This window comes from Siphateles boraxobius, unplaced genomic scaffold, assembly GCF_051911475.1.
Source record: "Siphateles boraxobius isolate OS27281-9 unplaced genomic scaffold, OSU_SipBor_1 5, whole genome shotgun sequence".
In the NCBI taxonomy this organism is placed as follows: Eukaryota; Metazoa; Chordata; class Actinopteri; order Cypriniformes; family Leuciscidae; genus Siphateles; species Siphateles boraxobius.
In genome coordinates this window covers 10,215,086-10,239,993 of record NW_027509141.1, presented here as the reverse complement: position 1 = coordinate 10,239,993, position 24,908 = coordinate 10,215,086, and the positions used below count along the sequence as shown (strand labels likewise).

Below are 24,908 nucleotides of genomic sequence, written 5' to 3'. Positions count from 1 at the left end.
TGCTGACCTTTACACACTGTTTTACTTTTTGCACAACACTTGTAAAATAGATTAATTACTATAAAATGGCTAAATAGTATTTATTTTATTATTCTCAAATAATTTCTTATGTAATTACATGGTTATTGTTGCTTAATTGCTATTTAATTACAGGTAGTGTAAAGCCTAAATGTGTACATTAGTGCGGTGCTGGATCGTAAGAGAACGTAGAACGTACTTAGAGGAGAATACACGTGTTAGATGATTTCGTTTTCATCAAACCGATGCCGATGAAATTGATCTGAGCAGGGTTATAATCTGGCAGCATGTTGATCTCGGTGTGTGAGGCATTCAGGCTTTTCTCCCGAGAGGTGACTTGGTAATGTGCTCGGAAGTTACAGAGGGGGTTGTATCCAGGTTTGAGGCTGTCTGGACAGCGGAAGCCTTCCTTGATGAAAGATCCGTGCTGGGACACGGCTACAAATCCGTCCTTGTGTGGCATCAGCTTTATGACTGGAGAGTAGACGTACTGGATGTATAGCAAACAACCTGTAATGAAATTACCAAAATCAAGCAACTCAACCAAGACATGAAAGACATTATTAGCAAGTTTTAAAATTTTAATTGTAAAAAATGAATCTTCCAAAAACTTTTCATAAACATTTAGCTGTCATGTACAACACTGAACAGTCCTCACCACTAGAGACATCCCAGACTTTGATGGTTTTGTCCAAGGATCCAGTGAAGACATATTTATCATTTATTGAGAAGACAGCACAAAGGACGCCTTCAAAATAAAAACCCTTGAGGATGTAAAAAGAACAAAACATTTTAATGTTACACAGCAGTTGTTTATTGGCAGCATTATGTCACACTGAAAAAATTGTTAATTTGTTCTTGTTGACTTGATTTCTAGTAAAAATAACACTATAACATAGTTTGCGCCACTTTACAATAACCATGTAAAAACTAGGAACTACTGTATACTGTAAAATAAAGTGTTAAACTTTAGCGCTAAATGCATGCAAAATGGGAACAGGGAAAATGAAAACAAAACATAATGAAACTAAACAGACTTAAACATAACCCTGACATATACATTCTCTGAAAACATGTCTTAACTTATTAGTATTGCCTCCCAGGTAAATTTACATTGTTTTAAGAGCTTTTAGATGTTCTACCTTGAAAATAAGACAATTTTATATTAAAAACTTGTGTTACATTACAAAAAATATATTTTAAAATCCAAAGTATCTTTAATGGAGAAGTCAATAGAATAAGGCACTTTGAAAAAAAATGCATTTCAGTCACGTTAATCACAGTGCTGATTGCCCACACAATGCTAAAACATATACTAACCCCTAACCTTAATCTTTGTATGTGTTGGTAGCACATCCTGATACAGAGCATTACTGTTTGTCACAGTCAGATCCGTCAATGATTTGTCTAAATTCCAGACTAAATCCATGAAGTCTAAACTTTTCTTGACACAGACTGTTGAAGGGTGTGGATTCTGGAATCCACTGCTGCTTCAATGTATATATAATGAGTGATTATAATCAAGGTATTAATCAATTTTACCTTCTTACAGTTTTTCTCGATTGCTTAAACACATTTTCTGGTACTTGAGACACAATGACCACAACATGTAACTCATTCACCAACCCCCTGAACCAATTCTGCTAAACTACAAGCACAATTCCTGCTCTACACTCAAATTTCAGTTCTAAAACACACTTTTTTCAAAACACTACACACAATTCTCTGCTTTTGGCACAATTTTCATGCAGAAAATATCTTGTTTTCACAAGGAACACACTGCCATTCAAATATGCACACTGACTCATCACAAGGGCAAACACCCGTCACACTATTTTACAATTAGCAATCAGAGCTTTAGCATAAAAGGGCAACAGGTGAGCTCTTCAATGGAGCAATGGATGCCAACATTGGAAACAGAGGCAGAGCCAGAGGAGTGAGAGTGAGAGTAAGAGGAGGAGGAGGACGAGGAAGAGGACGAGGAAGGCCAAGGACCGTAATCTCTGATGAGATCCGAGACACTTTGGTTGATCATGTGGTCAACCATGGTCTAACAATGAGGGAGGCTGGGCAAAGAGTGCAGCCAAATCTGAGCAGGTACACTGTAGCATCCATCATCCGGACTTTCCGAAATGAGAATAGGTAAGAAATCTCTCACTAGAAAATTGCAGTACTGCATATCAATACAGTACTCAATGAGTACAGTAGTACAGTATTGCCTGTGGACTGTTCTGTAGGACTGTAAAAATACTTTAAAGTATGTTTCAAGTATTTAGGAAATGTATTGTATTTACAGTATTTTACTATTTGTTTGGCAGAACTGCAAGATTACCAACACAAGGTGGTCGGGAACGTGTTCTGTCTCCTGAACAGGAAACTGAAGTCATAAACATGGTCCTAGAAAACAACGCCATAACATTACAGCAAATACAAAGAAAAATAATAGAAAACAATGACATATTTCAAAATATTGATAGGGTAAGCTTATCAACACTGGACCGTGTCTTGCGCAGAAATCATCTCAGGATGAAGCAGGTCTACAGGGTGCCATTTGAACGCAATTCAGAAAGAGTCAAAGAATTGCGATATAACTATGTGCAAGTGAGTCCCACAATTGATGCATACTCTCAACACTGTATACAGTAAATTATACATATTTCAATATTGTAATCATAATGATTGTGCTTCACAATAGTGACCACTCCATGTCTATTTCTGATATTGTCATACTGTGTTTCAGAGAGTCCTTGCGCTAGATATGGCTGCAGTGGAGCACCAGTTCATCTTCATTGATGAGGTTGGGTTCAACCTCACAAAAAGACGAAAGAGGGGAAGGAATATCATCGGCCAGCGTGCCATTGTTGAAGTCCCTGGACAGCGCGGAGGGAACATCACAATGTGTGCAGCGATTACCCACCACGGCGTCCTCCATCACCATGCTACCCTTGGCCCCTACAACACCGCCCATCTGATCACATTCCTGGACACCCTACACAACACACTCATTCCACCAGATCAGGTAGATGGCCCAGAGCAGCTCAGGTACGTTGTCATTTGGGACAACGTAAGTTTCCACAGGGCTGCTCTGGTTCGTAACTGGTTCACTGCCCACCCACGCTTTTTAGTTGTTTATCTCCCTCCATATTCTCCATTCCTCAATCCAATTGAGGAATTTTTTTCTGCCTGGAGATGGAAAGTGTATGACCGAAATCCACAAACGCGTATACCTCTTCTCCAAGCTATGGAGGACGCATGTGGAGATATAGCAGCTGATGCTTTTCATGGCTGGAATCGCCATGCTAGGCGATATTTCCCCCGCTGCTTGGCCAGGGAAAACATTGCTTGTGATGTGGATGAGGTGCTGTGGCCAGACCGCAACAGAAGAGAGGATGCAGCATAGTTTTTTTTTTTTTACTGTAACTGTGTACAGTAAATTCTTCTGTTGTTTTGTATGTAGTGTATGTGCAACTTTGTGTTGGTTGGGAATGGGATGCACACTCTGTTCATGTTTTTGTGGGAAAAATAAAATATATTTGTTACCGTGTATTTGTGTGTTCTGAGTATAAAAACAATATTCTCAAATATTTTACAACACACTTATGTATGTACTGTCTTTAGTAAGTGTAACACTGAACAAAAAAAGGGCTAAGTCATTATGATGAATGGAGAATAAGTGTTTTCCATTCATCATAGTGTTTTACATTGAGCACATCAGTGTTCAACAGGTTCTTATAAATGTCTATTCATATGATGGTTTGTGTGTGTCATTTGAAAACAATACCATTTTGAGAAGAAATAACATTGTTTTGAATGTAAAGTTTCATTTTGCAGGAGAATTGAGGGGTTTTGCCCATTGTGTGTGTGTTTTTTTAATTGTGTGTAGAGTTCTGAGAATATGAGACATTCTTTCAGAAAATGTGTGTAAACAATCGAGAAAAACTGTAATATCACATGAGTTGAATGACTTATCTAGGCTTGTGAGATTTTACTTTGTTATAGAAGTTACCAGTGTGATTACTGAAATGTTATTTTCATGTATTCTCTAATGTCTGTATTTGATATTTGAATACAGTTACAGTGCTTGCTCATTTAGCCTTCCAGAAACTTCCGGCTTCCAGAAATTAATTATGGACTTCTTTAACATATGTCAATATATACAGTTGTGGTCAGAATTAATGGTACCCCTGGTAAATATGATCAAAAATGGCTGTAAAAATAAATCTGTATTGTTTATCCTTTTGATCTTTCATTCAAAAAAAATTGCACAAAATCTAACCTTTCATTGAACTAAAATAATTGAAAGTCGTGGGGAAATCACATTATGAAATAAATGTTTTTCTCCAAAACACGTTGGCCAAAATTTTTGGCACCCCTAGAATGTTTTACGAGTAAAAAATCTCTGCAGTATATTCCCATTAATATTTACCCTTTTTTTAGCACACCAGGGTGACTAGGAACATGAAATTGTCTAGCTATTGACTCCTTGTTTCACCGGAATATAAAAATGAGGAAACACAAAGGCCAAATTTCCTTAATCATCCATCACAATGAGTAAAACCAAAGAATATAGTTCTGATGTGCATCAAAAAATTGTTGAGCATCACAAAATAGAAAGTGGCTGTAAGAAAATAGCTAAATAATTGAAAATCCCCATTTTGACCATCAGGGCAATAATTGAGAAATTGCAATCAACTAAAGATGTAGGAGGAGGACGTGTGTCAATATTGTCTTAATGCACGGTGAGGAGGAGAGTTTGAGTGGCCAAAAACTCTTCAAGGATCACAGATGGAGAATTGCAGAGATTACTTGAGTCTTGGGGTCAGAAGCTTACCAAAAAAAAAAAAAAAAATCAAACGACCCCTACATCCCCATATGTTGTTTGGGAGGGTTTTTAAGAAAAATCCTCCTCGCTTCTCCAAAAACAAACTCCCAACAAATTCAGTTGTCAGAAACCACTGGAACTTCAAACGGCACAGGGTTCTGGTCAGATGAAACTAAAAAAAATAGCTTTTTGGCAGCAAACACGCTAGATGGGTTTGGTACAAACAAGGATAAAAAGTACCCCATGGCCCAGTCCCAATTCGCATACTCTCCGTCCTAAATTGAATTAGTACATCCCAAATCGTAGTATGTTGAAATGAGTGTTCCAAAGATACCCGGATGGTCTACTATTTCCGGTCAGAATCCGATGCACACTCTAACGGCTAATATTGCCCACAACCCATCTCACGTTGGACGAGGATTCGGTTAGAACTACAAACACGAGTGAAAAGTGTTTAAAAAAACGCGCGCGAGTCCGGCGGTTATGTAGAGAGGTTTAGATAAAGGGGTTTGAGTGATTAATTATCAGTATCTAACCTGACAAAAATGTATTTATTAAACGTTGTCTACATTATATTGCATCTGCAGCAGCATTGTGAACTTTTGTAAAGATATGTTTAGCCATTACCTTTTAAATGCATCATTATATTCAAATTGCAAACACATCCGCATGAAAGACCCACGACTGACAGATGAACGTACAACTACATTTCTCTCTGAAACGCTAGAAAATCAAATTAGATTGAATCGAGGTTATTGTACTGTGACAAGATGATTGACAGGGCAGTTTACGGTGACAGGAAGCACGCAACAGATCTGTCCGTTAAAGAAGACGAAGTAGCCCCCCAAAGCTTGCCTATTCTTTTGCTACACACTCAAAAGTATGTACTTTTTCTTCACAAAAAGAGTACATACTTTTAGGTTGTAATATAAGTAGGCGAATTGGGACTGGGCCCATGTGTACAATTTAATATACTGTTGGATAATTAATGTTGTGGGCATATTTTTCTGCTGGAGGTCTTGTTCAGATACATGGCATCATGGATTCTATCAAATATCAACAGATAAAAAATCAAAACCTGACGGCTTCTTCTAGAAATCTTATAATGGGCCCTGGTTGGATCTTCCATCAAGACAACGATCCAAAACAAACATCAAAATCAACAAAAAAATGTGTCACAGAGCACAAAATGAAGCTTCTGCCATGACTGTCCCAGTTCCCTGACCCTATGAGTGGAGTGAACTGAAGAAGAAGCACCAACTTGGAGCTAGGAATCTGAAGGATCTAGAGAGATTCTGTATGGAGGAATGGTCTCTGATCTCTAGTCAGGTGTTCTCCAAAATCATCAGGCATTATAGAAGAAGACTCAGAGCTGTTATCTTGGCAAAAGGAGATTGCAAAAAGTATTTAATAAAAGGGTGCCAATAATTGTGGCCAACGTGTTTTGGAGAAAAACATTTATTTCATGATGTGATTTTGCTCAACTGGTTTGGGGGAAAAAAATAATGAAAACAAATGGAAATAAATTATAATATTAAAAACAAATAATTAAATAGACAATTTAAGAACTGCTTGTGAGAAATTTGTACTTTTTAATGCTTATTTGAGTATCACTCTGTTAGCGTAGCAACATGCTAATAACTTCCAAAAAAATAAGTAAAAAGAGCTAAAATAGAAGTCACGTTTTGGGTTTTGTTTCTTGTTCCTGGTTCTTGTCTGTCATGTGATCCCCTGTATAGTCATGTGATCCTGCCATGTTACCTTGTCTGTTGGGTCATGTCATTGGTTCATCGTTTAATTGTTTACAGGTGTCCCTTGTCTAGTCGTTAGTCTTGTGTATTTAAGCCGTCATGTTTGCCCTGTGTCTAGTATTGATTGTTTCATGTACCACTGTTGGGATACCCTGTCCATGTTATTGTTCCTGTTTCGAGTTTCTAGTTTCATGCCTTGCCATATCTTTGTTTTATGTTTAATCACGTTTTGGAAATAAATCTGCACTTGGGTTCTCACTTCAAACTTTAACAAACGGATACTCGGGGACAAGAACCAGGAACAAGAAAAAAAAACCAAAACGTGACAAGACCCAACTACAGGCAAATTTTAGTTCAAAAATATTTAAATATACTATTTTACATAGTATTTTGGAGTAGTCTGCATTTTTATGCTTATTCAAGCCTCATACTGTTTGCTTGCAACATGTTGCATGTTACATTACTAATGTAACCCTCGTTCCCTGAAGGAGGGAACGGGAGACCTAACGTCGAGGTGACGATGTAATTGGGATCACTTCAGGAGCCCTATCATCTTCGAGTCTCTACAGAACAAGCCAATGAACGTTGGCGTGTGTGAATCGCATCACGGAGCGCAAGTATAAACAGGAAGCGGGCGGACACACTCATTATTTTTCGCTGAGGAGCCGAGATCGTTACGGCCATTACAGCGATGGTCAGCAACTGTGGTGATGGGACGTGACATCTCCCGTTCCCTCCTTCAGGGAACGAGGGTTACATTAGTAACCGAGACATTCCCTATCAGTCGCATTTGGGATCCCTATTGAAAACACCACGGTTGCTGCCACTTCCAGCGCCCTACGCAAGACTCTCAGACCCCCAACTGCCTAGGGCGGAAGGCCTGCATAGAGGGAGTTCAACTGCTGTTCCGTTACACCACACACAGTGGGACTCTTGGATAACACTGGGAAAGCGTGCCTTTCCAGGGGAAAGGGACGCTGCGGAAGCCACATCCTGCCCGAAGGGAGGTAACGTGGAGAACACACATATGGACTGGTCGCTCCATGTGCAGGGGAGTGGCACAGCAAGCTGACACTAGAGCAGGAACTTCGGTGTTACTGGCTGTTTAAAGCGAGCACACAGGAAGAAATCGACACGTAGGCTATAAAACCCAAAAACCTAAAAAAAGTGGATTTAGTCTCCTCGTCCCTCTCAGGAACCTGACGATCAGGTCGTGCTTTCCCAGTGACTTACCTTCAACTGCATCGTGATGTGCGGAAGTCCGGAAGCGCCTCCAAATCAGCTGGACCACCTGGGGGTGGAGTCGCCATTCTCCCTGTAGCACCTGCTGCCATGAGAGCTTGTCAGCTACATGGTTAAGCAGGCCAGGAATATAAATGGCACAAAGCGTCCTTAGATGCTTCTGACTCCAAAGGAGGAGATGGTGGGCGAGTTGGGTCATGCGGCGGGAGCGAAGACCACCCTGACGGTTGATGTACGCAATGGTCGCAGTGCAGTCAGTACGGACAAGTACATGCTTGCCTAGTAGCGGCGTTTTGAAGCGGCTCAGCACAAGATGTACTGCTAACAACTCGAGGCAGTTGATGTGCCAATGCAGTTGAGGTCCCATCCACAGACCTGAAGGTGTATGCCCGTTGTGCGTGGCCCCTCAGCCGGTGGCAGAGGCATCCTTGGTGACCACAGAATGCCTGGACATTTCTTCTATGGAGACACCTGCCCGCAGGAACGAAGGGTCCGACCATAGGCTGGGCATAGTTTGGCGACAGTGCGGGGTAATTTGGACCCGGCATGAGCCGCTCTGCCACGCCCATCTCGGGACTCGATCGTGAAGCCAGTGTCGGAGCGCCATCATATGAAGCAATTCGAATGGCGTTAACCGCGCTGCAGATGCCACATGCCCAAGGAGCCTCTGAAAAGTTTGAAAATTCTTGAAAATGTGTTTCTGCGTAAGCATCTTGAACGGCAGCCTGTATAGGGACCGGTTCAGGACAGTCAGGTCCAAGATTGGTCGTAACTCACCGCCTTTCTTGGGTACAATGAAGTATGGGGCTGAAGAAGCCGGTCTTCATATCAGCTGGAGTTTCAGAAACTTCTCTTTTATTGAAATTGTGGGTGAAATTGTGGGTGAAACGAAACAAAGATTCTCCTCCCAGCCCTTCACCGGGGGAAGGAGCGGTGCGTTCCCCATCTCCTGAAGAGCAGTCTGATCCACCTCTGGGTCGCCCGTCTCAGGGTCATTTACACCTCTGCTTGCCTCCAGGATGTTTCAGATGGCCTACGTCTGGTCTGGGCGGCCGAGAACTGCTGGGCAAAGCTCTTGTCAGTGTCGCCGAATAACCCAACCTGGGGTTAAATATATATCTCCTCATATATTTAAGCAATTTATATCTTAAATATAAATTGCTTACATCCTTATAAACATCTACCCGGTTAGGGGCATCCAGGAACCGATATTTATCAGTGTCCCTCATATCCACCAGGTTGAGCCAAACGTGGCATTCCTGGACCACCAAGGTAGACATTGCCTTACCGACGGAACGTGCGGTTTCTTTCGTCGCCCGGAGGGCGGGGTCAGTTGCTGCACCAAGCCCTCGGAGGAGCTCTGGGTCAGAACCACCCCTGTGCATGTCCATGAGCGCCTGGGCCTGGTGAATCTGCGGGAGTGCCATGGCATGGAGGGCGGAAGCACCCTGTCCACAGGCTCTGTAAGCCTTCGCCGTAAGACCGGACGAAAACTTACATGCCTTGGACGGGAGGCGTGGATTTCCCTGCCAGGAGGATGCGGACGCTGGACACAGTTGCATCGCAATGGAACGCTCCACCTGCGGGACATCCACATACCCCTTAGCCGATCCGCCATTGAGGGTGGTGAGGAGGGAGGAGCCACTAGGATGGCTTCTGGCACTATACGCACCGTCCACATCTTGGTGATCTCCTCATGCACTTCCGGAAAGAATGGTAATGGGAACATAAGCTTTTCATAAAAGCTGCCTCAGTGTGCTGAATGCCCAAACACAAAAGGCAACTATTGTGGCCGTCTGCTGGTACCAGGAAACGAACGCATCCAGAAACGCACAGGCGGAATGACATCCTGAAAAGGATGCAGAGTGTTGCTCTTTTAGTAGAAACCTAAAAATAGAATAAAAAACTCTTTCAGTGCTGAGGCCCCCAGGGATAGCCATGGTGTAACGAGGTTTACACACCGAGTATGAACACCCACTGAAACCGACACACACACAATGCAGTGCTGTGAAAACAGCAGTTGTGAGCTGTCGCGCCTTCACACCAACACTGAGGGAGAGAATCTGCAGAGTCTTCAACGTTGATAGAGTCTTGTAGGTCTGAAGTCAAACAGGAAGCTCGGCTCCGAAGTGAAAGACAATGTGTGCGTGCGCCCGCTTCCTGTTTATACCCACACTGCGGGGTGGGGCGCGTGACGCGAGTCACGCATGCCAACGTTCATTGGCTCGTTCTGTAGACACTCGAAGATGATAGGGCTCCATGAAGTGATCCCAATTACGTCGTCACGTCAACGTTGCGCCGAACATGAGCGACTGATATGTAACTTAGTTCAAACTAATTGTGAGCAATGCCAAAAAAGACCAAAACACAGGCAAATTATAGTTTAATAGACTATTTTACCTTGTACCGGTATTCGTCAGTAGTACATATTTTCTAATGCTTATTCAAGTATCACATTGTTAGTTTAGCAGCATGGTAACAATAAACTCTATTTAATTAATTGTTAACAGAATAAAAATAGACCCAACCATAGGCAAAATTAAATTCCTTGGCTCAATTAAAAAAGCTCAAATCATAGCAACCTGTGAACCCTCACCTTGTACTCCATGGTGTGATTCAGCAAGACGGGACTCAGATTCCACAACTTCTGAACACAGTCTTGAGAGCCAATCAACGCTTGCGTGTCCCAGTTGCTCATGGTGATGCAGGTTATGGCTGCCCCGTGGTGATCCAGCTCGGCTGCCTTGGCGCCCTTAAAGTCATAGATTACAACTTCACCACCAAAGGTCCCATAGAGCAGCCTGCAGTCGGACAGCAGAGACATGGCGGAAATTGGGGAATGCAGTAAGCACAAGGAATACCTCTCAAATGGGCCGTCCACACAGGGGAAACTGTCCCTTGCTGTAATCTCAAACAGACAGACCGCATCCTCATATGCCACGGCCATTTTGTCCTCCCGCGGGCTGATTGCTATGCTGCGTACTGTCGGTAGGCTTTCTGGAGGTGGTAGGCACAGGGTTTCTTGGGCAAAGTCCAATGGGTAAATAAGGATGGTACCAGTCCGCAGTCCACAGAAGAGTAGGTTTTTCTGCTGGGCTAATTCCATACAGCACACTTCTGAGGACACGTCCATACTGTCTGGCCGTAGACCTGTGAAACATGTGAATGTGAACTTTGGCTAAATATTTTTTTTCAGAATGTAATACTTTTAAAGGGATTGTTCACCCAAAAATGAAAATGACTAAACTACTAACCCTCATGTCGTTCCAAAGCCGTAAGATTTTCGTTCATCTTCGGAACACAAATGAAGATATTTTTTATGAAATCTGAAAGCTTTCTGTCCCTTCATTGAAAGCTACACAACTACCTCTTTGATGCTTCAACAGTTCACAAAGATATCATAAAACTAATTCTAATGAATTGAGCGGTTTAGTCCAATTTTTCTGATAAGACAATCCATTTATATTATGAAAAGATTGAATTTAGGTATTTATTCACATATAAACATTGATCAGCGAACATAAAACTCAACCGAACCTGCTTGACGTGCGAGAACAAACCTCTTGTGGAAGCTCAAACGTGAAACGTAACATGAGAATGAACCTCACTGGTTCTCGTACGTCAAGCGAACATGCTTGAGCTTCCATTTATCTGAGGTGTTGAGGAATCTTTATGTGAATAAAAGCATAAATTCCACCTGTTCATCATATAAAGCAATCGTTTCTATGCAGAAAATTTGGACTAAACCGCTTAATTCATATGGATTATTTTTACGATCTATTTAAGAACTTTTTGAAGCATCAAAGTGGTAGTTGTGTAGCTGTCTATGAAGGGACGGAAATCTCTCAGATTTCATAAAGAAATATCTAATTTTTTTCCGAAGATGAAAGAATGTCTTGCGGCTTTGGAACAACATGAGGGTGAGTAATTAATGACAGAATTTCAATTTTTGAGTGAACTAACCCTTTAAGATCTTGCATATAATTACAGCAATGAAAACCAATATCCTCTCATTACGTTTCACCTTCTGAACAGCTCCAGGTGAAAACTTCTGTTTTATTTCCCTCTTTGACATAAAATAGGGTATCACCGTCTTTCGACAGGACCACTAGGGGGCAGTATGCTGGGATGAAACTCTTGCTCTTGTGCTTGGTGTTATAGTCCAGCTGCCATACTTTGAGCTGGTTGGCAATAACAGAGGCAGAGATAATAGTGCGCTGATGTACAGCCAAAGTGGACACAGCAGAATCCATCACACCGATCCAGTCCAGCAGGGCTCCTGTGGTTACACTCCACACCTTGAAGAGTATAAGATGATCAACTTACATTCAAGACAATGGCAGTGAGATGAAACTGTACCAGTTTGGGAAGAGAGGGATTAAACTGACCCGTATAATCCGATCCTGGGCACTTGTGATGATTTCGCTACCTGCACTGCTTGAGACCGCACATAGGACAGACGCATCATGGTGAAGATCCAGAACCTTCTGCATTGAAGTCAGTGTTACAAGGAACACGCACAATGTTCTGTCACATCCTTCAACAAGAAACAAAAGTAGTAGATCAGCAAGAAGTTTATCGGCACAAATTTATGTTCTCTGAAAAGATAACATCTCATTTAACATAAGATCATTACACATAGACAATACTAGCATGTTTAACACCACATTATGTGTGCAACCCAAGGATGGCTCTGATTCTACAACGATCAAACTCAGCTATTCAACCCTGTTACCAATATTTTTGTAAAAAAGAAAAAGAAAAAAGATCAAACAAACATTTACTTTAATTTATAAGAAAATGAATACCAAAATTTGGTCCAGACTAAATATTCGGAACAATACCTGAGTGATAGCTTAGTTAGACAAAACCTGGAACACCATCAGCCATTCACTTATTCCATATAATATTTACTTTTATTTAATTTCTCAAATATTTGCTAATATAAAATTTTATTTAAATTATACAAATGTCTGAATAGGGTTTTCACAAAATTAACTATCAATAGGAAATGAACTCCTATACTAAAAAATAAATGGAGACCACATTTCCGAAAAGGGTTCTAGTGCTTTTTCTTGCTATGGTGGCAATGTTTCCATTGCCAATGTGTTCTAATAGTAAATTTAACCAATGATTAATGTTTAATATTGGTTTAGTTTTCCACTGTTGAAGAATAGCAGTAGTAATGGCACAATTCTTGTGCACTTGAGGTCTTGCAGACTTACAATGGCCACTGTGTTTGTGTGTCTTTTAAGTCCACAAGTACAAGAACCAGACAGGGACGTGTAAAGGCACCTGCAAAAATCAGTTTTTCATCCTCAGCTGTTCTGAGGAACAAGGCTGGAGTGGGAAGATCAACCACAGACTCAATTCCATTGCTCCATACCTGCACACACACACACAAACACATTCGAATAAAGCTGAAATTCTACATTTTGCTCTGTCTTTACAGAAACGAGGTACATACAGAATGTAGACGGCCTTCCCCAAAAGCAATGAGTATCTTGGAGTATTTGGTGAGTGTCAGAGAGCAAGTGATATTGTGGTGTCCAACAGAGCAGGGTAGGAGGGTCTGGGAATTCTGCACGCCAGTGGATATGTCATAAAAACAGAGTGTCCCCTCACTGCATATGCATGCTACGGCATCTCCCACAACACCAAGAACAGAACAAACCTCTGCGGTCACCTCATACAGGGGCTCGGCAGTGTCCAAGTGCCAAGCTTTAACCTAGAAACAAAAGGATGGGAACAAAAACTATAAACAAACAACATTCGACAGTTATATTAATTATTAAATGAATAAAAAAAATGAAAATTCTGTCATTATTGATTTGTCAAAGTGATTAGATAAGTCCATACATACCCTTTTCATCTCCGTGCGTCCTGTAACTCTGTCTGACGCACCCGCCTCTAGCCTAGCTTAGCACCAAGACTGTAAGTAAATGGCTTCAGCTAGCATACTGCTCCCAATAAGTGACAAAATAACGCCAACATTTTCCTATTTATATGTTGTGATTTGTATAGTCACAGTGTGTACAAATACTAAGGTCATATGAGACACAGCCATCTTTTAACTGTATACATACTGGGAACTATATTCTCAGAAGGCGAAGCACTGCTATTTGGGGCGGAGTGATAAGCCCAACACTCTGAGCGAACCCTCTGCTCCTCACCACGGGGCTTCTCAGGTGCTGCGAGCTGCGGTGTGTCAGACAGAGTTACAGCATACGCAGAGATGAAAAGCGTATCTATGGACTTATCTAACTCTGGGGGATGCGGTGAATAAGCTAAAATCCCAAAAAGTCAGCGTGTTCCTTTGAGAAAAAAAAAAAATGATATAAATTTGTCATAGGCCTACTAGGCTGCTTGGGTTGGTTATTATAATCTTCCTTTCTTCGATCAAATGGACATGTGCAGGCGTGTGTGTTTGGACAGACACTGCATCAGCGATGCAGAAAAGCTGTTGTCCACTTATCAGACACCATTTTCTTAGTGTGCCATCGAGTGCAGTAGACAGACAGTTATTGGTTTTATCCATCATCTTCAGGGACAGCACCCCTGCTACACAGAGAAAGCGAAATTTAAGATCAAGTCTAAACCAAAGGTTTTTTGTTTTCATATACTTGAACAGTGTTCACTCTAAAGCATTTGTAATGATGTTTCTACCAGGGAACTCCATCTCTGCATGTGCTGCAAATTGAATGTGCATTTGGGAACACAATGCACATTAGGTTCACTTTATTTGAGAAGTTTATAGCATTTCAGCTGTAAAATAAAATAAAACAAAAGCCTAATCATTTAAAATGTTTGCAGATTAAAGAGTTTGAACATTTGAAAGTGAACATTTTTAATGAAAAAATGTATGTACATAAACATCAGTAGTGAAACTATCACAATTAAACCGGTTTGAGTCCATTTTAAAGTCCAGCTGCAAAATAAACACTTAAAAAAGGTTAAGTATTTTATCTAATCACTTGCATCGTTGCCATGTGATCACTAACTGGCATCATAGAATCTTTAAATATGTGAATGTGTCATGAAATTATTGAAACATTAGATTAAAAACTTGAGTTAAGCCCAGATTTCCTCACTTTCAGTATAGATTTTGCTTGGAATCAAGTCAAGAGAAAAAGTGGGTGAGCAATTTCTCTCACGTCCCCTGATTTGCGACACCCTGTTTTTTTACAATGCTAAAAACCTACCTGTGTGTCCAGAAAGAGTATGAAGAGTCTCTAGATTGCTTAGACTCCAGACTATGATCAGCCCATCCTCTGAACCCGCTACCATCAGCTCCCTCTTAGAGCATAGCACAACAGTCTTTACCCCTTCAAAAGTCAAGAAAACACACACAATGCTATGAAATCACATTAAGCCCATTAGCAATAGCATTTGTGGAAAGTTTAGTTTTACTTTAACAAAAGCAAGATTGTGCTCCTATATATAGCGTCACCTTTAGTAAACCCCGTGAGGGTCCTCTTTAGTGGGCCCCCAGGGGCCTGAAAGAAGCTGCATTTGGGCACAAGCACTGGGTCAGTACAGGATCCAAACCAGTCCACACACTGAGAGCACAACTGACCAATCATAGAGGGGTAGAGATCAGCAAGGCCCTGCAGCCTGGCGAAGATCTCTGTGACCAAATGTGAGGGATCTTATAAAAACATAAGATAAAAAAAGACGAGTTACTTTTTAAAAAATTATCTTTTAGATGTTTCTTGAACTATAATATGTGACTCTTGACCCCAAAATTGATACATTTAAATTGAGATTTATACATCATATGAAATCTGAATAAATAGGCTTTCCATTGGTTTATGGTTTGTTAGGATATGACAATATTTGACCGAGGTACAACTATTTGAAAATCTGGAATCTGAGGGTGTAAAAAAATCGCAACATCGAGAAAATCGCCTTTAAAGTTGTCCACTTATGTTTGTGATTGTGCTGCATTCACTGCTGCATTCACAATACATGTTTTATATATTTACGGTAGGAAATTTACAAAATGTCTTAATGGAACAATATCTTTACTTAATATCCTAATTCGATAATTTTGACCCATACAATGTATTGTTGGCTATTGCCACAAATATACCCGTGCTACTTGTGACTGGTTTTGTGATCCAGGGTCACATATTTCAAAATGGAACTTGGAAGGATGATGAATTGGTGTGATTGGTTTTCCTGTGCCTAAAAGAAAATAAGTCTTTGAATGTCATCTGTAAATTGTCACACTAATATTTATGGAGGATTTAAAGTGATAATACACTCAAAAAATTAATTATTTCATCGTATATATATATATATATATATATATATATATATATATATATATATATTGCATTTATATTAAAGAAATTCATACAGATTTGGAACAACTTGAGGGCGAGTTAGAATTGTTGTTCCAAATCTGTATGAATTTCTTTCTTCCGCTGAACACAAAAGATGATAATTTAAAGAATATTGGTAACCAAACAGTTCATGGGGAAAAATAAAGTCATTGGAGCCCCATCAACTGTTTGGTTATCAATATTTTTTAAAATATTTTCTTTTGTGTTCAGCAGAAGAAAAAAAATCTAATGACTAAAACTGACTAATGAATAGCCATATTTAAACTTGTGTATTTAATTAATATTTTAAATGTAGTTCACTAACAAAAAAATTACAAATATATCAATTTGATTTCTTTTTTAAATAAAGTAAAAAAACAAACAAAACAAAAAAACACTGGGCAATTGATCATGTAGAACCAACTAATAAACTTTTGAATTTTTCAATTTTAAGATGAAGGTTGTAATGACAATTCAGTGATGGCACAGAAATTGCACACTTCACCTTCAAATTGCTTGAAAAGTGCAGTTTTCTTTCCTCTAGAATAGATGACCTCTAAAGCCGGGCACACACTTCACGATTGTAAGGCGGATTATGACTGTAATTTGATACGTATGACTGATCATGACCAAACGTGCCGTGTTGGGTTCAGTTCACAGTCGGTGTTTAAAAGCTGCTCAAGTCGTTGGAAACAGTCTGTAAGTGTGTTCAGTCAGTCTTAGATTGTTTCAGTTAGTCGTTAAGTGTGTCCCCGGCTTAGGCACACAGACAAACTAAAAGCTACAAAACTCCAATTACAATTTCATGAAAACATGAAACCCAATACTATGGATAATTTAGAGACAGAAATTGGAATTGTGAGCCATGGTGAATTTTAATGAATTTTAAAACAAACATTGGTGGGACACAGCCTACGGAAGCCCCATACTTACCCACATGGCCAACGCTAAAATCTAATGAGGGCTTAATCAGCAGAAATGTCTCTTTCAGCATTTGTATCTCAAGACATTCTGTGAGATCAGTGCAAAGCGACAGGTCCTGAATAACACAGCTCACGCCACACTGCAGAGTTTTACAACACAACCAATCCAGACTGCCTGTGAGAATAAATGCACAATTATCTTTTCATATATTTAAAGTTTACCATGACATAAAACACAATACAAAGAACGGTTGTCAGTTGGTCATTTAGTAGACTGTTTGCTTAATATCTGCTAGCACTTTTTATGGTCCCTCAACAGAAATTCTATAAGCAACTTTGAAACTACATGTCAACGTATTCTACTAACCTGAACCCTAACACCTAACCTTAACCTAACAGTCTTGTAACAGTCTACTAATACCGTAATGAGAGTTAGTTTACATGTAGTTGCAGTTACCTTTAGTTAGGCGAATGTCTAAAGTGGACCATAGAAATAAAGTGTAAACCTAATCAAACCTCACCGAGCACTGATTGGCGTAGCTCCTCCCATTTGCCTGCATGAGCGAGGTGATAGGGAAGTTCATGAAGCTTCCGTAAATTGGCCATTTCTCCAGTAAACCACAAGGGCTGGGGTGGTACCTTGAAAATATAGCATGTTTTACCACCAAAAAAAATTGTAAATGTATAGGTTACTTACATCTAAAATCTATTTGACAATGCTAATTTTGTGACCTTAAACAATACCTTTCTGTCAGCATTTAGCAGTGTGGTTAGCGAGGGCAGAAGAATAGGCCTGAGCTGCCCTTTACTCCACTGTCCTGAGAAATACTCAGCAAGGATGGAGTGCATGTCAGCTTTCACATCGCGTGACAAATATCTCTTTCTTACCAGCTCTGTGAACTGCCTGAGAAAATTAAAGGCTAAGATGAGAACAGTGATAAAATGGGCATAGGGAGCACTAGGATTTTTCTAGAGGGCCGTCCACTTGCAGACTAGAGATTGTCAACGGGTCTTGTTTCGACTGGTTATCATTGGTCAGTTAGCTCATGCTGGTAGATCCCATTCAAAAGAAGTTGTGTTTTTGTAACTTAATTTTTCCCTGTCTGCTTTTTCTCCATTCCATTTATGCAATCAGGAAAGAAAACATTACATTTCACTGTGACTGATTGTAGTTTAGAAAATTTGAAAATGTCGGCGGCAAACAGAAAGGTCTAAAAAAAATCTTTACCTGTGAGCAAAACCCAGTAGAATAACACCCCCATCCCATCTCTCCACCAGATAAGCTCTCAGGTCATGTCGGAGACGTGACCAATGAAGACGTGGGAATCGCAAGAGTGTGTGGCTTGGAGGAAGCCAGTACTTATAGATCTCGGCCAGAACGTCATTATCTAACGACAAGACATCCTGTAACTCTGCCTCTGATAGTCCATATCTGTTGAATATGTAAAAGTCAAATAATTAAAATTAAAAAACTTAGACTTCTGTTACTGTGTGAAATAGACCTGCCAATTATGAAAGCTAGTGTTTGACTTATCTGAAGCTGCAAATATACCACAACAAGTGCATTTGTGCATATTTCTTAATGTGGCACAGTCGCTACTTAAAGGGATAGTTCACCCGAAAGTCATTAATCATTCACCCTCATGTGGTTCCAAACCCGTAAGACTTCAGTTCATCTTCAGAACACAAATGAAGATATTTTTGATATGCAGCTACGCAACTACCACTTTGGCGCTTCAAAAAGTTCATAGATCATAAAAACTAATCCATAAATGAATTGAGTGGTTTATATCCAAATTTTCTGGAGACACAAATTTAGTCGTGAATTTAGTCCTTTAATCACAAATTATCATTGATCAGCGAACATAACAATCCTTGATGCCCAAGAATAGACCTCTTGCTGAAGGTCAAACATTCTGCGTGACACGAGAATACCTCATTGGTTCTTGCAAGTCAAGCGAACATGCATGATAAACTAAAACAAAAAAACTTTCATTACTTGAAATAAAAAAAACTTTTTTCAAAATCAACCTATGACTTCTCAGTGTTGATTCTCGTGCATAGCCACACAAATATCTGCATACTGCCAGTCATGACAACTCTGAAATTTAAGGTGGTTCTGATGCAACTTTGGCATATTTTTGTACATCTTTTATGCATTTTTACACATAATTTGGAGGCAAGACAGCACGGCAGTGTAAAGATGCCATAATACCCAATTAACAAAGCATCCTTATCTAACAATACATATTGGGTCTTGCTACACCAACATAACAAAATATGACTTACCTTGAAAGCAATATGAAGCTCAAAGCATGACTAACTAGCTTCTTCCCATGATTCTCCTCAAGTGATTGCAAAAACTGTGTCATCACCTCCTGTGCAGAGATGCCCAGGTGAGAACTAGAAATGGAGATCCAGGAGGACCACTGTTTAGCAATGTCTAGTATGAGTTTCAGATGCAAAGGGCTTCCGCTTTGGTGGAAGCTGTGTAAGATGGTGTCCAACTGTTCTGAGTTCAGCTTGCGTCCAGCTGCGCTCATGTAAGCATCAATGACGTCTTTCCCTTGAGCGTCTGTGAGAAGTTCCACTCTAAAGATGTTTTGCTCTGCTGAAACCAAAGATTTACATTTCTCAACACAGTCATCAGAAGTAGAGAACACGATGTGTACATTAGGTGGGATCGCTTTAGGTATCCAGTCTAGATTAGGAGGCTTGTTTGCCCCTAACAGCTGGTCCACTGCGTCTAGAATGAGTAGAAGTGTGTCTCCTTGTTTTGACACGTCTTCCAGCATGGAATGGAAAAACCGAACTAGCTCTTCATGTGTGTTGGCAATATGTGGGTGGGGGAACTGCAACCTTGAAGCTCCACACACTTGAAGACATACACCTCTGAGTACAGAGTCAACATCTGAACTGAGTGGAGATGTTCCCAGCAACCTCAGCACCACAATTCCCCGATGATCAACACCTCGCATTTCCTGTGCCAGTTTGCAAAGCAGAGCTGTTTTACCAACCCCTGAAGGTCCATGAACCAGAAGAGGTTCATGACAAGCATTAGTGGACTCCCACATGGTGATGCAGATCTTTCCCAGAATGCTGTCCCTCCCTTTAAACACAGAACACTTCTCCTCGCTCAGCATTGTGTGATGGAAGAGCTCCTGTTTCAACCAGGACCATCCTGGATCTACTGTGCTACAATCTGAAGTTTGCAGAGCGTTCCTGCTGATTAGTTTCTTAATTTGAGATGATACCTGCTCACACAGTTTTCCCAGATATTCCTTGTGTTCTTTGCGGCTCGGGTTCATAGCTCCTTTGCTGAGCTCCATGCAGAGAGGTTGGAGGCGATCTGTGTTGCAGATGCGTTGCTTCAGGTCTGCCAAGAGCTCCCGTGCTTCTGTGTCAAGCAAGCCGTCAGCTGTGACGTCCAGAAGAAACTTTGCAAAGTTTTTCTTGCAGTCTCTTTTACTAAGTCGAGGCAGTTCACGGATAAACAGCACAGCTGATGCCTCGCCTTGAGTCTTGAGAAAGCCGTGCTCCATTTCATACTCTAAGACTATGAAACATATGTAAATAACATGATAATCATTCAAATAAAAGGAAAAACTAGGACCAGACTCATTCAACTTAGAAGACTCTTTCCATAAATATGGTATTGGGTCACATTTTTTTAATAATTAGAAGTTGAAATACCATGTTTTTTTGTTTTGTTTTTAGAATTGTTAGATAAACTATAATCTAACATATTTTACTATTCACTTTATTTACCAAAAACATAATGTTTAGTCATGTCCCACATTTTACAACCCTGTTACCATTTGATTTTACCAAATACAATAAAATGATCTAAAACTATGACACCTAAGAATTACAGTAACATCCTGTTTGGTTACCATGTTGTAAAAATCACAAATCCACATACAAAATGAACGTAAAATGAAGCTCATAGAAAACTAACTCACGCTCATGACACCCCAAACCTGTATGCATTTCTTTCTTCTGCAGAACACAAAAGACAATATAAACAATTAAAAATAAAAGGTATACAATGAAAGTGGAAACTCAGTGTTTTCTTGGAACCCAGTGACTTTTACTGTATGGATAAAAAAAATTATTCAAAAATTTATTTTTGAGTGTGAGTGTGTGTGTGTGTGTGTTCTGCTGAAGTCAGTTAGTCATACAGGTCTGTGATGAAAAATAATGACCCAAATCTACACCATATTCCTGGAGAGTTTCATATCTCTCACCAGATTTGAAAAACTTGTGCTTGTGGTCAACAGTGATATCCCCGTCTCTCTCAGCCTGTTGGGCAGAAGTGCGGAGAGCCTGCAGCAGTCGTGACTCTGTCAGATTCCAGGATATGACATCATTATCATGCAACTGACCGCTCTCAGAACCCCTGTCATTGTAATGAGGATAGTGAGCTGTGATTGGCTGGAGGACATATGTAGGTGGGACTGAGTTACTGTCTTTGGAGAACCATTGGTTAAGGAGCATTAAACTCTCTGTATCTTTGGAGAGTTTTGATACCAGCGACTCAAACTCCGTTTCTGGTATAAGGTATGGGATGGGACGATGGCCGTACTGATTACCGAGAAAAGCCTGACAAAAACAAACAGTGCAAAGCAGAAATACAGCATTACACTTAGGGATTTTAAATACGAACCAAAACAAGCCTGATGACCTAAAGGTGTTAAATAACAAAGACTGAATAAAATGTATTAATGATGCTGGTGACACTTACAATAAAAGTCGGCCCATCTGATATTCTCTGACAGGTTTCAATTTCTTTAATGGACAGTTCCGTTGTCAAATGATCATCTGCGATGATGTCACGCACTCCGCATCTGAGATCCACTAACTGCGAGAAAAATCAGACAAAATTCACAATAACAAACCAAAAGAAATATTATGCTCTTTGGTGAATATGTTTATATAAAAAATACGTTCCCACCAGAATTAATCTACACTACATTTACACAACACAAACCTCAAAGACGAGACCCAAACTTTGGCAGTGGGCCTGCAACTCAGAATAGGCCTTTTCCCAGAATGCATTTCGCTCATTTTTCATGTCTGTCAAATAAAATGTAGTTTATTAATGGCAGGTCTGAAGGAGTTTATTTTGTGATATTTAATATAGTATGTTAACTCCATTATAGTATATATACATACTGTGTGTGTGACACATACCTATACATATATATATATATATATAGTGTGTGTTTTTGACTGTCACACACACATATATACAAGTCCTTCTCAAAAAATTAGCATATTGTGATAAAGTTAATTATTTTCCATAATGTAATGATAAAAATTAAACTTTCATATATTTTTTTCATAAAATTAGCATATTTCATCCGACCAATAAAATAAGTGTTTTTAATACAAAAAAAGTCAACCTCCAAATAATTATGTTCAGTTATGCACTCAATACTTGGTCGGGAATCCTTTTGCAGAAATGACTGCTTCAATGCGGCGTGGCATGGAGGCAATCAGCCTGTGGCACTGCTGAGGTGTTATGGAGGCCCAGGATGCTTCGATAGCGGCCTTAAGCTCTCTCAACTGCGTCTCTCAACTTTCTCTTCACAATATCCCACAGATTCTCTATGGGGTTCAGGTCAGGAGAGTTGGCAGGCCAATTGAGCACAGTAATACCATGGTCAGTAAACCATTTACCAGGTCGTGCTGAAAAATGAAATCTTCATCTCCATAAAGCTTTTCAGCAGATGGAAGCATGAAGTGCTCCAAAATCTACTGATAGCTAGATGCATTGACCCTGCCCTTGATAAAACACAGTGGACCAACACCATCACTGACTGTGGGTACTTGACACTGGACTTCAGGCATTTTGGCATTTCCTTCTCCCCAGTCTTCCTCCAGACTCTGGCACCTTGATTTCAGAATGACATGCAAAATTTGCTTTCATCCGAAAAAAGTACTTTGGACCACTGAGCAACAGTCCAGTGCTGCTTCTCTGTAGCCCAGGTCAGGCGCTTCTGCCGCTGTTTCTGGTTCAAAAGTGGCTTGACCTGGGGAATGCGGTAGCCCAATAGCCCAATACCTGTAGCCCAATTCCTGCACACGCCTGTGCACGGTGGCTCTGGATGTTTCTACTCCAGACTCAGTCCACTGCTTCCGCAGGTCCCCCAAGGTCTGGAATCGGTCCTTCTCCACAATCTTCCTCAGGGTCCGGTCACCTCTTCTCGTTGTGCAGCGTTTTTTGCCACACTTTTTCCTTCCCACACACTTCCCACTGAGGTGCCTTGATACAGCACTCTGGGAACAGCCTATTTGTTCAGAAATTTCTTTCTGTGTCTTACCCTCTTGCTTGAGGGTGTCAATGATGGCCTTCTGGACAGCAGTCAGGTCGGCAGTCTTACCCATGATTGCGGTTTTGAGTAATGAAACCGGCTGGGAGTTTTTAAAAGCCTCAGGAATCTTTTGCAGATGTTTAGAGTTAATTAGTTGATTCAGATGATTAGGTTAATAGCTCGTTTAGAGACCCTTTTCATTATATGCTAATTTTTTGAGATAGGAATTTTGGGTTTTCATGAGCTGTATGCCAAAATCATCAGTATTAAAACAACAAGACCTGAAATATTTCAGTTGGTGTGCAATGAATCTAAAATATATGAAAGTTAAATTTTTATCATTACATTATGGAAAATAATGAACTTTATCACAATATGCAAATTTTTTGAGAAGGACCTGTATGTGTGTGTATATATATATATATATACATACACACATATATGTGTGCGTGACAGTCAAACACACACACACACATATATATATATAGATACATATATGTATCTCATATACATGTTTTTGCACACGTGTGTGTAAAAAAAATCTGAGTTAAGGGGACTAAAACAAGCAGTGCTAGCCTTACCCGAGTGTGTGGAGCTGATGAACACCCGCACCATTCTGGAAACAGGTTGTAGAGCATCAGCGCTCTGTCCCCGTAGAGCCTCCAATCCAAAAGCTTCGCTCATCTCCACCACAGCCATCCTGACCAACACACCTCAATAAATCCTGAGTATGATCGCCTGCGCTCCTGTCCTCATAACCCACCCAAATCTTAGTGACCCCCCCAAAAATACAGCATTTAATAATGAGCTCCAGGACTACTGAGCATCACTGCTTAGTTTGAGAAGTGAAAGAGTAGATCTGAAAGCTCAATATTAATTGAGCCCCTAGATGAAAAACAAGTTTTCCACAGCATTCCACTATAAGGAAAAGAAAACCGCTCTGTTGCGAAGCACTCTAGCACATTTGTTTGTTCTCCTCTGCACCCGTCATTTTATCCACTGAGATCAGGAAGGCCGAGAGAGACACGGTGTTTACGACCCGGACCCTGGAGACCGTGAGCAGCTGCCACACCTTTAATTAACCTAAAGTGTATGAATCTGTTGCTTTTCATTTCTGATTATGAGTTTAAGATCCTTGGAATCATTTTCCCTCTTTACAAATAAATATAATATGATTTAAAATGACAAGTATTAACGTGAACCTGATAAACTTAGCATGCTCCCGCAGGATCAGGTGATTTTATTGCACTGCTAACTAAACCTCTACATCTGTTAATTGTTACTCCGTGTTGTTTGTTTCTAGCTTCTCTAATGTGCTCAGAATCCTTCAGTCTCGAGAGAGAATAACCCAAGTGTATGCTCACCAAGGAATCGGGTGGGTGTCAGGGTTGATGCTTTGAATCATGATCAAAACTTACTTTGCCCCAGGCAAAATTGTGTAATTTATGTAATATGTTAACATGAAAAACAAAGATCTTTTCATTTCTTACATACATTTTCTTGGTTTT

General features: G+C 40.3%; 1 protein-coding gene across 1 annotated transcript; it reads right to left on the bottom strand.

The window, feature by feature from the left end:
* Positions 1–75: 75 nt before the first annotated feature.
* Positions 76–24,818, bottom strand: nwd1 (NACHT and WD repeat domain containing 1). Its single transcript, XM_077202767.1, has 19 exons — positions 23,982–24,818; positions 22,074–22,159; positions 21,828–21,944; positions 21,331–21,685; positions 19,373–20,639; positions 18,312–18,515; positions 17,828–17,987; positions 17,605–17,722; positions 17,094–17,258; positions 15,284–15,481; positions 15,036–15,158; positions 14,192–14,394; positions 13,301–13,561; positions 13,129–13,219; positions 12,222–12,370; positions 11,858–12,131; positions 10,430–10,983; positions 677–782; positions 76–528 (listed from the first exon to the last, which is right to left on the bottom strand). The coding sequence occupies exons 1-19, from the start codon at positions 24,097–24,099 to the stop codon at positions 218–220; spliced, it is 4,860 nt and encodes a 1,619-aa protein (XP_077058882.1). The 5' UTR covers positions 24,100–24,818; the 3' UTR covers positions 76–217.
* Between the last annotated feature and the right edge of the window lie 90 nt (positions 24,819–24,908).